We start from the raw sequence: 14471 nt of genomic DNA, 5'->3' as shown, positions 1-14471 counted from the left end.
CCCACACAAACTGTAGCAAAGTTCTTACCTTAATTTTTTGTTGGTAAAGATCATCTAGCTTTTGAACTTCTTCTTTCAGAGTTCTCACACTTCTCTTACTTTCTGTTATCATTGCATTCAACTGGGGAAATAAAACCTTGGTTGAGAAATCTTAACTATACATCAAAGTTATTTTAACAAGTTATAGAGTTTTTCTACTATCAATCAGCTAACCGAACAATGTTATTTCTTCTAGTCCTTTTGGACTCTCACTTATCATTTGTCCAAAAATTTTATTATTCTCCAAAGAGAAATTAATTTCAAAGAAACCTCAAAGTTAAGGATGTTAATATCTGTTTTTCCACTAGTTGTTGTGCGAGTGCTTTTTAAGCTCTCATATATATTACATATATTATTAATATTGTTATATTACTTTATTCATATATAAATAATTTTTGCCTCTGGATTTGAAATCTAGCTTTATTTAGACTATATCTACTATAGCTATTTAGCTTTTCATTTTTATGTTCATTTTCTAAAATGTTCAAAAACAATTGTTTGTATTAATTTTATTAGACATTTGCTATTAGTTATAGTCATGCTTTCCTTCAAAAAGTAATAAGGTAACCACATTTAATCTTGTTAAAGCTTGAACTTTAAGATCACTTGAAACCAAAACTGAAAGAAAAAAGTGTTTTTCAAGTTCGTTTCCTGTTGGCAAGTGCTGATGCCAGTGGATGTCAGCAATTAATAGAGAATGTTCTTCAGCGATACCAAGAGGAAACTGTTTCCTGCAGGAAACATAAAATAGTAAAACGTATAAATAGCTGACTTTTTAAAAAAGGATAATTCTACACACATATGAAATTTAAAAAAAATCTAGGGGTTAAAATTTAGTGAAGCTATTGTTATTTGCTACAACACAGGGTAGTGACGCATACAACTAGCATACGCCCAGAACTCGAAAGCAGATCTAACACCAAGGACTTTTTCTAAAGGTATGTTACATCTGCAGTAACTAACAAGTTAAACAAGTTGTTTTAAATTCACCTGTAATAACACCAACAGATACTCAAGCAACCAGAACTTCCACTGATCCTCATGGTTGGTCAAAACCATGTTCACTCATCTCTGAGCAGCTTCCACTTTCCATGTCAGCATTACTAAAGCTGCATCAATTACTTAAACATGTTTTTCTGATTCCCAAAGTACACATTTCCATTACACACACACACACACACACACACACACACACACACACACACACACACACAGCCCGGCTCCAATTACCTACTGGACATTCTCCACTTTGATGCCCCAGAGACCTGAAACTCAGCATATCCCAACCTACAATTCTCTCTTCTATACGCTTCTCTTTTATATTCTCTATCAATCACCACATACCCATCTGCCAAAGATAAGACACCTGGGCATTCTTGAGTTCTTTCTCGACCTTTACATACAAACGGACAACCAAACTGTTGTTTCCATCTTTAAATCTCCTTTCTCCATCTTCACTGTAATAGCTTTGCTTTGGGTCCCTACCATTTATTATTCACTGTACAGGATATTGATACATCTCTTAATTGCACGGTCTAGTCTCATGCACCTCTAATCTATTCTTCCAAAGGCCAACAGTGTGAAATCACTAAAATAACAATAACTATTGTTATTTCCTTACTTAAAAATCTTCAATGATCTCTACTGCCTATAGAATAAAAAAAATTCAATCACTAAGCAAGCCCCTTCATAATTAGGTTCTTGTCTCTCCAGGCTTCTCCCTTATCTCACTTACACTCATGATAATGTATTAATATGCTGTGCTCTTTGTTTTTTCTTTTTGGAGAAGGGGTCTCACTTTGTCACCTAGGCTGGAGTGCAGTGGCACAATCTCAGCTCACTGCAGCCTCCACCTCCAGGGCTCAAGCAATCCTCCCACCTCAGCCTCCGGAGTAGTTGGGACTCCAGGTGCATGCCACTACACCCAGTTAATTTTTATATTTTTTGTAGTGGCCGGGTTTTGCCATGTTGCCCGGCTGGTCTTGAACTCCTTGAGCTCAAGCAATCCACCCGCCTTGGCCTCCCAAAGTGCTAGGATTACAGGCGTGAGCCACCACGCCCGGTCCATGCTGTAGTATGTATGTGTGCATGCATGTGGATGAGCACGAGCATCCTTTGGTGTATCCATTGGCCAACTCCTGCTTTTATTCACAACTCAGCTACGCTATCACTTCTCTCAGAAGGAGACTGTACTTAAGTGCATTATGAGAATCCATAGTGCGCTGTATTTATATTACAAAAAGTTATGAGAGAAGAAATTGTTTTCATTCCTATCTTCCCACTTAAAATGAAGTTCACGGCTGGGCCCGGTGGCTCAAGCCTGTAATCCCAGCACTTTGGGAGGCCGAGACGGGCGGATCACGAGGTCAGGAGATCAAGACCATCCTGGCTAACACGGTGAAACCTCGTCTCTACTAAAAAAAAAAAAATAGAAAAAACTAGCCGGGCGTGGTGGCGGGCGCCTGTACTCCCAGCTACTCGGGAGGCTGAGGTGGGAGAATGGTGTAAACCCAGGAGGCGGAGCTTGCAGTGAGCTGAGATCCAGCCACTGCACTACAGCCTGGGAGACAAAGTGAGACTCTGTCTCAAAAAAAAAAAAAAAGAAGTTCACAAAGGCAGATGCCACACTGCACTAGTATCACCATCCATTCCGGTACTAGGCACATAAGCACTCAAAAAACATTTGCTGCATAAATTTCAGTTTCAAATATTTAACTTTAACCTTTATTTACATTCATATTCACAAGTGTGATTAGCTTAATTTCTTCTTTCTGTGATATCTTTGTCATGTTATAGCATGAGGCCTACATTAGCCTTATAAATGAATTCGGTCTCTTTATGCTCTATGATAATTTACATGTCACAGAAATTATCCAGTCTTCAGTATTTGAAAACACTGACCTGTGAAATTATCCATTATTGGAGTCTTTTGAAGAGCAAATTTTTTTTTTTACTTTGGTTTCTGGTTACTTTCATATTTTGACTTTCTTGGGATTTCTATTGTTCAGGTTATACTGCATTTCATTAAAAAATTTTAAATATAAATTTGTTTATACTATATTACTTCATAATTCAAATAAATTTCCACTATCTCTATAAACCATTTCTCATTTTATATTTTCCTGCTTTTTCTTAAATGGTTTTGGCAATTATTTTAAAATACTTTTCAGGTTAAATGTTTCGTTACTCTAATTCATTAATTTCTCTATAACCTTTATTATTTCCAGTTGCATTTTACCCCATCTCATCTTAACTTAAACTATTTGTCCAACACGAAAAACAATTTTAGTTGTTAGTCTCTGTATGACATTACTGATCTCTCCCTTCTTGAAAAGTTTTCCCTACTTTGGCTTATGTATATTACATATCCATATAAGTATATTCTCTTCTGTTGTTTTCCAACTAACTTTGTCCACTTTTTCTAAGAGTTTTTCCCAGAATCTCCTTCCTTTGCCAGTCTCTTAAATGTTGTTACTCTTTAGGATTCAATCCTCTGCCACTTTCCCCTCCACACTCATCCACATATATGGCTTCAACTATTACATATGCTCTAATGACCCTCAAGTCTGTATTTTCAGCCCTGATCTCCTTCTTATACTCTGAATCTGTAGCTTCTGCTTCCTCCTGGATATCCCACAGACAGCAAGCCCAACATCTCCAACACTGGCCACACCACACCCTGCTCTCAGTTTTCCTCCTCTAGGTTAACAGCACTATGATCCACTCCATCTCCAACACTGGCCGCACCACACCCTGCTCTCAGTTTTCCTCCTCTAGGTTAACAGCACTATGATCCACTCCATCTCCAACACTGGCCGCACCACACCCTGCTCTCAGTTTCCCTCCTCTAGGTTAACAGCACTATGATCCACTCAGCTGCCCACATCAAAAATATGGAAGTCATGTTGATATTTCTTTCTCCTCAAGCTTGCACATTCAGCCATGAAATCCTTGGGTTCTACCTCCTTAACATTTCCTAAACCTGTTTCCTTCCCTCTAGTTCTACTATACATTGGTTTAAGTCTCCCAACATTTTCAAGAAAGAAATCGAGAATGCCCAGGTAGTCTTATCTTTGGAAGATGGGTATGTGCATCCCCTCTAAGCTATGTTTTCCTGTAGCCCAAAGGGTTTTGTAAACCTAAAAATCTGATGAGCATAACTGTACCTATGTCAGCCTTTTTCTCTAAATGGGAGTGCCTGAAGGATGTATTTATCTTTAGGACACTAACATGGGGCCTAGTCTATAGTAGTCATTTTATAACTTTCTCCCATCTATAGCCTTTAAAAAGTTCAAGTCAGTCTGAAAGATGTTTTGGACATGAAGTTCCTGTTGTTTGGAATTCATACCTTTTGAGAATCTCCAGGTTTTAGCACCCATTCCAACAAAAAACAGAAATCAAAATGAAGCAGGCTAAAGGAAGACTTCACTGCAAATCATCATCATTCCCAGGGAGCAGTCCAAATTCCTCATCTTTTCTCCATAGATATTTTAGAAACCTCAAATTACAGTAATAGTATGATGTGATGAAACTCTTCACTTATCTAATGTTACAAATTTTTCTATTTTTCTAAAAATTCTAATATAAACGAAGTCTTGATAGAATTTATTAACATTGGAAAAATGTCTTTCTGTGAGTTACTAGCATAATTATTTGTGAAATGCTATATGTTTTGTTTCCAGATGAGAAAAAATAAATAAGCTTCTCTTCTGAGAAAAAGTAAAATTTCATTTTATATCTTGAAGTCTATTAGCCAGATCATAGTAGTTCCTAAAGAGCTGAATTAACAAGGGGTTTCCTTTAACTGCTTGGTGTCCAATTCTCATTTTTTCATAGTTTTATTAAAAAATTAATTCCTTAGCAATCAGAAACCACAAATAACATTTAATTTTAGGTTTTAAAATCTAATTTTTGCTTTTTATGACTTTTTACGTTTTATTACTTACTTGTTCTAAAGTATCCTCCAAACCCATTTTTTTATTTCGAGCTTTATTAATTTCTTCTTCAGTTTCATTCAGGAGTTCCTTAAGAGGTACCTATAAAATATATAGGAATGTGGGTGACATATAACATTTAATTACAAAATATCTGTTCTGAGGAATCTGCACACTGTGATAGGAGGAGTCACTTTTGGAGAAAAAGTGAAGCTATAACGTTTAAAATCTAACATACTGTCAAACAGAAAACAAAGCTAGTTTTTAATCAAATTAATCAAAGTGTAGACTATATCCTGCTTTTGGTTTCGAGTACTTGCAAAATTCGAGACTTGCTCATCTATCCTGGAAATTCATTGCTATTATTTAAACATTTTACAAGTACACTTAGCTTACTGCAGTATTTTTTTTGAAAAGGATTTATATGTAGGTTGTATTTTTATGCTATGTTATCCAGAAGTATCCATTTCTCTTAATCCTTTTCGACTGTTTAGTCTTAGGATTCTCTGCTTGTATTTCTTATGTTTATACTGTTCTACTGACTTTAACTTCACTGCTTGTAATTTCACTTCATTGCTTGTAATTTTTTTAAATGGAGGTGAAATTCACACTTTAAAATAGTTAAACAGAAATACTTAGGTTAAAATGACGTTAACATAAAATTAAACATACAACATAAAATAAACATAAAGTTCAACATAAAATTATAGTGTGTAATTCAGTGGCATTTAATACAGTAACCATCACATCACCTCTAGTTCCAAAACATTTCATCATGCTGAAAGAAAATCCCATAGGCCATTATGTTTTAAGTAGGTCTTTTGAAGTTACTGCTGAGTTTTAATTTTGGCCTGCTCCTTTCAAAAGATGCAATGGCCTCTTTAATCTCTCTCTTTCTGTTTTTTTTTTTTTTTTTATTTTTGAGACGGAATCTCACTCTGTTGCCTGGGCTGGAGTGTAGTGGCACGATCTTGGCTCACTGCAACCTCTGCCTTCGGGTTCAAGCAGATTCCTCTGCCTCAGCCTCCCGAGTAGCTGGGACTACAGGTGCGTGCCACCACGCATGGCTAATTTTTGTATTTTTAGTAGAGATAGGGTTTCACCACATTGGTCAGGCTGCTCTTGGACTCCTGACCTCATGATCTGCCCACCTTGGCCTCCTAAAGTGCTGGGATTATAGGCCTGAGCCACCGTGCCCAGCCTCTTTAATCTGTTAAAGAACTTTTCACTAAGTACTACTTATAACACTTGGCTTTGTACCTTATTGATTCTATTTTATTGTTCTATTATTATGTAAAACTATTTCTAGAGATGAAAGCAAAATTTCTCCTTGAACATATTCATTCTTCTTTTTGCATTATGTAATCTTTTCTACAAGAATGTGATTCATGTAATTATTTTCTTGCATCAGCCATGTCAAACTACTCAAAACAGTGCTGAGCAAACTCTGCCTGCTTATCTATAGATAGATTAGTAATAGACTAAATGTTTACTGGATGTATTTTTTCTATTGAAAATGAATATAGCTTGATTTAATCAATGTCTGTCCATTCACAAATTGTTATCTCTGGGAAAGCAGGGATGTACGTTTCTTGATATTTTATCTGTAACACGTAACTGGTCTGGAACATATTATATACTTAATAAATACTTGTTAAATGAATAATTCTCAAGGGAAAAATGTATAGCTTTTGATTTAATATTCTTCTATTAAAAACTGAAGTATTTTGAAAACTGGCATTTTTAGGGGCAACTCAAATACTAAAATCTATAAATAACTGACAAGTTACAATAGAGCTATTTAAAAATTTTCTTCCCCAAATTACTGCCTTGGCCATATTTTAAAATTAGGCACGGATTTCTCCTTGTAGATTACCAGTGTTCTTAGTACTCTAACACATTTTATGCCTTCATGTGTGCCCTTGTGCCTGGAATTCTTTCTACAGACCATTCCCATAAATGTCTCATCTTTCAAGATTTCATTTCACGGTTACCATCTCCAAAGTCTTTTTTGCTACATGGGAAGAACTGATCTTTTCGTTACAACTTGTAAAGATTTCTAATGAAGCACATATATAGCATTTGATGTCTTTCTCCTCTGGGGGGATCATTAGCAACCTGACAATAAGGGTTAGGCCCTCTGTCTTTATAGTACTGGTATCTATTTTACATGTAATCAATTTTTTTTTACTGGATAGTTGAAGATTTCTGTGATCAAGAAGAAAGAAGATACAGCTTCAGTGTTTTACTCCTTTGTTTAGTACCGGGTTATGAACATGCCAAAGTTCAAATTCTAGAGATATCAATCATAGAATTAAAAAATCTTAAAAGCAGTCATGATTACTTACATAAACTTGAGCCCTGTATTTGACAAGGCAGTTGGCACCAGCCTCAGGATTAAACTTAATTTCAAAATCATAACCTTTGGAATTCTCAGCACCTTTAGGAATAAGTTTTAACTTTCTAGCCAATTTGTGATACTCTGCTAATTGTGTTTCAATCTGTAAGAAGAGAACACAAAAAGAAATGTTAAAGCAGCCCCATTCCATATGTTTTTTACAATTGGCATTTCTCCAATTTTTTTTTTTTTTTGAGACGGAGTTTTGCTCTGTTGCCTAGGCTGGAGTGCAGTGGCCGGATCTCAGCTCATCGCAAGCTCTGCCTTCCGGGTTTAAGCCATTCGCTGCCTCAGCCTCCCGAGTAGCTGGGACTACAGGTGCTCGCCACCTCACCCAGCTAGTTTTTTTTTGTATTTTTTAGTAGAGACGGGGTTTCACCGGGTTAGCCAGGATGGTCTCGATCTCCTGACCTCGTGATTCGCCCGTCTCGGCCTCCCAAAGTGTTGGGATTACAGGCTTGAGCCACCACGCCCGGCCTCAATTGGCATTTCTGCAATTTTATACAAAACATATTACACCTATTTTTAGTAGTTTAGTAATTCAGTAATCTTTAGTAGTAAGAGTAGCAGTTTTAAAATATACAAAGAAGATAAGGTTTTAGTAACACTTAAATTTATAGAATAATTAAGACTATCAATTGGTGTGTAATATACTAGTATCTTCCATTTATCTGACAGCTTGGAATAAGAGTCCATATTTAGGTGTTAATTAAAATTTACTTTTTGAAGTGCCAGATAAATTATGAAACCTGTAAAACAAACAACCTTAGTTTTGTCAATGTACAAATTAAAACATTTCATGTATCCAAAATAAGTAGAAGGTAATCATTTATGTCTGAAAATGTTATTTTAACTCTATTGATAAAAATATTTTAGTAACATATTTCACATTTCCTGCTCTCCTTCCTTCTTCCTTCAGGGCTCTGTTCAAATAAGGTCATCAGAAAGGCTTTCTCCTAATATAACCCCCTAATTCTTCTAAATGCTTATTTTGTTCTATTTTTTTCATAGCAATCATCACTACCTGACATATATTTGTTCATCTCCACTTCCTGAATATAAGTTCCATGAAAGCAGCTCTATCCACAGCACCCAGAACAGTGTTTGGCATATAGTAGATACTTAATATTTGATTTAATAAATGAATTTGCAGAGTCTAGGCAACTTGTTTTTAATCTGCTTCCTCCATTAAATGCATACTTCGTTTCTCATTGTTATTACTCATTCACAAAAATCAATTTGAGTGAAGGAATGCAACGGTAAGAGGACACATTGGAACTTGCTTAACCAATTTGCAATTTCCAAAAATGCATTAGCTCTCAAAAGCAATATTACTTATACATTAAAATTTGGACTTATTACTTATACATTAAACGTTGGCTAAATTGGTAATGTATTACCCATAACATTGAAATTAAGTTGAATAATTGGCTTCTCTCATGCCAAGGCCCAGACCCAAATATATAACAGTCTATTACCTATTTTCACTTAGACATGGATATAATACATCCATCCCCATTCCTGTCTCACAACTTCTTCCTTCTCTTCTCTCCCCGAGTGAGTGGCACTTGCCCAATTATCCAAGCCAGACAGGGCAACCACTTCCTCCCTCCTTCATCAAGTCTCATTCACTCTACCTCCTAAGTTGTCAGAATCTACTTACTTCTTTGAATTTTTACTATCTTTAACTTTTTTTTTTTGAGACAGAGTTTTGCTATTTTTGCCCAGGCTGGAGTGCAATAGTACGATCTTGGCTCACTGTAACTTCTGCCTCGTGGGTTCAAGTGATTCTCTGCCTCAGCCTCCCAAGTAGCTGGGATTACAGGCACGTGCCACCACACCTGGTTTCTTTTTGTATTTTTAGTAAAGACGGGGTTTCACCATGTTGGCCAGGCTGGTCTCGAACTCATAACTTCTGATGATCAACCTGCCTCGGCCTCCTAAAGTGCTGGGATTACAGGCGTGTGCCACTGCACCCAGCCCGGATCCTTACTATCTTTTAGAGAATGATAGTAATTTCTTTTTAGATTGCTGCCACAGATTTTCACATGATCAGAAATAAGATCTTTCTAAGATGTAACCACGTCTGTTTAAAAATTTTAAGGCCTTCTTAGAGCTTTCTGGATAAAGTCCAATCTTCTAAACAAGAAAAGACTCCTCATCCTCCGGTCTATTCTTATCTCTTGATTCTCATCTCTTGCTCTGTCCCACTTGCTATTAAGCTCCAGCTGTATGAAAAACTTACACATCAGACTGTTTTATCTCTGAACTTTCCCATACACAATTCTTCAGCAAATCCCCTACCTGTGCCATGCTAACCCTTCCCTATACTTGCCAATTCAGTTGTTTTTCCCTCTTTAAGAAATTTTCTAAAAACCTCTCAGCCATCTCCCCATACCATGTACACTAAATTTGGTACCTTGTGCACCAAACATCTATTAAAGGTCTCATTTCATGGCAGTAAATGCAAACTCAGCTGGAAGTTTTTGAGGGGAAAGCCAATGTTTTATCTTTATTTCCTCTATGCCCAGCATACGTGACACACAGCAGATGTTCAATCTTAATGTTTAAATAGTGAATAGGTGAATGAAGGACTCATTTCCTCTTCTACAGAGGAAAAGGAGTGGGACCTAAGAACATTATTTTCATAGTTTTAGACTTTTTGCTTACTTTTTGGTTGAGTTATGAAATATAAGTTAACTTAAATTTGAGAGAAATTGGGATGTTACTGAATTGACATAAAGGGATGAGTGTTTCATTAAAATGCCAATGCTAATGTTTTACCTCTTAAGCCAATTTACTCTACCCACTGACTTCTTCTTAATTGGGACAGACCTTTAGAAAGGTCAGCTATGATGACTTGCCACTCTGGAAATGGTATGACATACCGCTTCTTTGCCTCTGGCATATTTTAACTCCTCATTCCACAACTTCTGTTGTTCAGCTTCCAGGTCCTTGGTTAATTTATTAATAGTCTGCTGCAATTCATTTCTTTCATGATTTATTCGCTCAATGTCTGCAACTGAGTACTTCTGGTTGTCAATAATATTCTGTAGTCGAGTGTTCTCCTGTTTTATTGTTTCGCATTCTAGTTCTGTGTTGGAAAAAAACAAATTTTTAATGTATCTTCAATTACTACAAAGAAACAGATGCCATCATGTAATAGAGCTAAGATAGCTAAATTTCCAAATCATATATATGTGTGTATATATAATATACATATGTTTTTATATATACTTCATATATATATATAAATTTCCAAGTCTCATTTACAAATATATATATAAATTTCCAAGTCATATATATACATATATATGTATATTCTCTTTTTGGGATAATTCTTTTTGATCTGTCATAAAAGATTTGTTATAAACAAATGTTTTATTTGTTTATAACATTCTGGAAGATAGTAGAATTAAAGTTTTATGTTAAGAAACTTATTTCCCTATTAGCTTGCAATGGTTTTCAAAAAGTACTACATGAAAAAAATGTGGCTTCATAAATAATGACTGTCATTAAGAATTCTGGGTTCATGCATGCGTCTACATTTGAATGGCCCCGTATGGGACCAAGGGACATTCTAGACTGAGGCCCCATGATACCACAAGGTGTCAATATTTAAGAGAATATGACACTTGAAACTCACAATGTGAACAAAATGAAACTTTCATAATATCGAGGATCACTCCATTGACCTTCCTAGAAAAAGGATCTCTAATTTCACTAACAAAACATGAAGAAGGTTAAGAAATATCTAAAACAGCTGACTGCTTACATAAACAGAACAGTTGGACAAGGTGAAAAGCCCAGATCAAACCACATAAGGCAGTCTATTTCAGAAAGTTAAACATCCCTTTCTAAATTCTTGTTACAGAAAAAACAGTCCCCTAGAAGTGGGGATTGTGCCATGGCAAATAAGAAAATGAAGTGACTTGTGTAGGTTACCTGCCTGAAAAACTAAGCCATGACAGTTGAGTCACACATATTTGGTTAATCCCAGTGATTCTGGTTCTTCTCAAACAGAAAACCCATCATCAAAATATAGTGTTTTTTTTTCCAAAGGTTTCTCAGGACCATGAAACAATGGCCAAAATTTTGTTCAGCAGGAAAACTTTTGATTTTTTTCTGAAAAGGCTCATTGAATGTAGTTTTAACTTTCTGGAGAAAGAAGAGTATAAGTGAAGAGCTTGGAGTTGCAGTAGATTGCCTTCCTGGGCTTACCAACAGTTTACAGAAGAAAGCCAGTACACTTGTTATTTCTAGTAAAGTCACTGCTTTAAAGCAAATTTGAAAAGTATGTAATAGTAGATTAAACTGGCTTCAGTGGCTAGGTGCGGTGGCTCACGCCTGTAATCCCAGTGCTTTGGGTAGCCCCGAGGCAGGTGGATCACCTGAGGTCAGGAGTTTGAGACCAGCCTGGTCAACATGGCGAAACCCCGTCTCTTCTAAATTAGCTGGGCATGGTGGCACATGCCTGTAATCCCAGCTACTCAGGTGGTTGAGGCACGTGAATCACTTGAATCTGGGAGGTGGAGGCTGCTGTGAGCCGAGATCATGCCACTGCACGCCAGCCTGGGGGACGGAGTGAGACTCTGTCTTGGGAAAATAAAGTAAAATAAAATAAAATAAAATAAACTAGCTTCAAGCAGTCATAAAAAGGTTGTGGTCAGAATTATCATCCGAACAGAAATCATAAATGACAGAAATATTCTGATTTTAAAACAATTAAGTGGATTGTAGGAGATACATAGGAAAATCATCTTTCTTTGGTTCCAGGATATATGCATATGATGAGATGCCATAAATAAGAATCAGGATACAGATGCTTATTTATTACAGTCACATTGAGAGATTTCATCTACTAAAGACATCTGGTTATTCAAAACGTAGTTGGACTATATGATTTACAAAAAAGGTTACGGTCTGAGAACTGTGAATTGTAGAAGAATTGTTGAAACCATTTTTTCTTTAAAAGGACACATAATTAAACCCCTAATGAAACCTTAACAGTCTACTTCACATTGAAGTGGAAAAATATAGTAAAGGAACAGCTTCAGCTTCAATGAGATAAAAGTACACTGTGAAGACTGTCTGCCTTTGGGATACGTGGTTATTTGGTAACATTGTTTAAGAACTACTGGGTCTTAATGTCGTCCTGCATAAGAATATGATTTATACTATGTGAAAAATTGAGATAAGACTTACTATGGCCGAGGCAGGTGGATCACCTGAGGACAGGAGTTCGAGACCAGTCTGGCCAACATGGTGAAACCCTGTCTCTACTAAAAATACAAAATTAGCCAGGTATGGTGGCACATATCTGTGGTCCCAGCTACTTGGGAGGCTGAAGCAGGAGAATTGCTTGAACCCAGGAGACAGAGGTTGCAGTAAGCTGAGATTGTGCCACTGCACTCCAGGCTGGGTGACAGAGTGAGATTCCAACTCAAAAAAAAAAAAAACAAAACACACACACACACACTCACCAGAGTTTATTCATATTTTACTGACATTTTCAGTGATAACCATACCAAACTGGTTAGGTTTTTGCTTTCTCTGTTTACCAATAGTGTTTTCCAACCTTCTGTGACTCATGACCTATATAGAATATGATAGCATTTTTATAGCAGGCTGGGACGAAAGGATGAAGATGACCAAGGGGTCAAGAGAGTCATCCTGAAGGTGGAGAGGATTAGTATTTTGGTATATTGGTTTGTTACAACCTATTTGCAGCACAGTGAGCTTAAAGCAAATTCATGGTTAAAGTCAAACTTTATGCATTTATCACAGGCATCTGCACAAAAAAATCCACAACATATAATATCTATAAAATTTATGGTTGGGCATGGTGGCTCATGCCTGTAACCCCAACACTTTGGGAGGCTGAGGTGGGCGGATCACCTGAAGTCAGGAGTTTGAGACCAGCTTGGTCAACATATAGTGAAACCCTGTCTCTACTAAAAAAGATGAAAATTAGCTGGGCCTGGTGGTGCATGCCTGTAGTCCCAGCTACCTGGGAAATTGAGGGAGGAGACTCGCTTGAACCCAGGAGGCAGGGGTTGCAGTGGGCCAAGATTGAGCCACTCTACTCCAGCCTGGGCGACAAAGTGACACTCTGTCTCTCAAACAAAAACAAAATAAAATTTAAGTACGTCTCATTCACTCAAGCCATGAATGGCTTTACATAATCAAAAAAGTTAAAACACTCATAGGATAAAAACATCTTAGATTAACAGTTATAAAATTAATGTCTCAAACTAAATCACTCTGGAATGGCAAATGATTAAGTGTTTCTCTCTCACCTACTGAGTTTGCAGCTGTCAGAAAAAGTTCTCACAAGAACAAGGATGTATGACAGTTCTCTTGATCATACGCTGACAAGAAAGATAAAGTATTAGTATTAGAAAGTATTGATTAAAGGCCAGGTGCTGTGGCTCACGCCTGCAATCCCAGCACTTTGGGAGGCTGAGGCGGGCGGATCACGAGGTCAGGAGTTTGAGACCAGCCTGGCCAGCATGGTGAAACACCGTCTCTACTAAAAATACAAAAAATTAGCCGAGCATGGTGGCACGTGCCTATAATCCCAGCTATTTGAACCTGGGAGGCAGAGGTTACAGTGAGACAAGATGGTGCCACTGCACTCTAGCCTGGGTGGCAGAGCAAGACTACATCTCAAAAAAAAAAAAAAAAGAAAAAGTATTGATTAATTGCATTATAAAAATTGTTACAATAATAATTTAGTACAAGCTTCTTTGTCATCATGGAGAATAAACAAAGGACATGATTAGGGGTGAAGTGTAAAGTAGTTAATATATTTAAAGAGTTGGTTTAGAGCAAATCCTATATATATATATATATATACAAATCAGAGTTATTTGGGGAAAAAAAAAACCGGTTCAGCAAATAACCTTGGTAATTACTAGTCTTGAGTTGACAATCAATACTCCATAGACTAAGAGTTAAATCAAATATCCTAAGGGCCATGTATACAACTCCCACATGGGACAGACACAGCCTGCAAAATCCAAAAAGAAACAAACAGAAGTAGGCAAAGTCCTGGGAGAATAGTACAGTTGTCAATAAATTTATTTTTAAAACTACAG

At 36.7% G+C, this 14471-nt stretch overlaps 1 protein-coding gene and 1 pseudogene across 1 annotated transcript in view; one reads left to right on the top strand and one right to left on the bottom strand.

Moving 5' to 3' along the window:
* NDC80 (NDC80 kinetochore complex component) overlaps positions 1–14471 on the bottom strand; it is a 46537-nt gene that overhangs the window by 10497 nt on the left and 21569 nt on the right. The window contains exons 11-14 of the mRNA XM_011957790.1: positions 10260–10465; positions 7322–7474; positions 4986–5075; positions 29–121 (exon numbers count right to left, since the gene is read on the bottom strand). Of these exons, the coding sequence (XP_011813180.1) occupies positions 29–121; positions 4986–5075; positions 7322–7474; positions 10260–10465 (542 nt within the window). The remainder of the gene's footprint in view (positions 1–28; positions 122–4985; positions 5076–7321; positions 7475–10259; positions 10466–14471) is intronic.
* On the top strand, positions 11000–12179 carry LOC105523087 (annotated as a pseudogene).

The sequence above is a fragment of the Colobus angolensis genome, unplaced genomic scaffold (assembly GCF_000951035.1).
Source record: "Colobus angolensis palliatus isolate OR3802 unplaced genomic scaffold, Cang.pa_1.0 Scaffold45, whole genome shotgun sequence".
Lineage (NCBI taxonomy): Eukaryota > Metazoa > Chordata > Mammalia > Primates > Cercopithecidae > Colobus > Colobus angolensis.
This window is presented reverse-complemented; position numbering and strand designations above follow the sequence as displayed.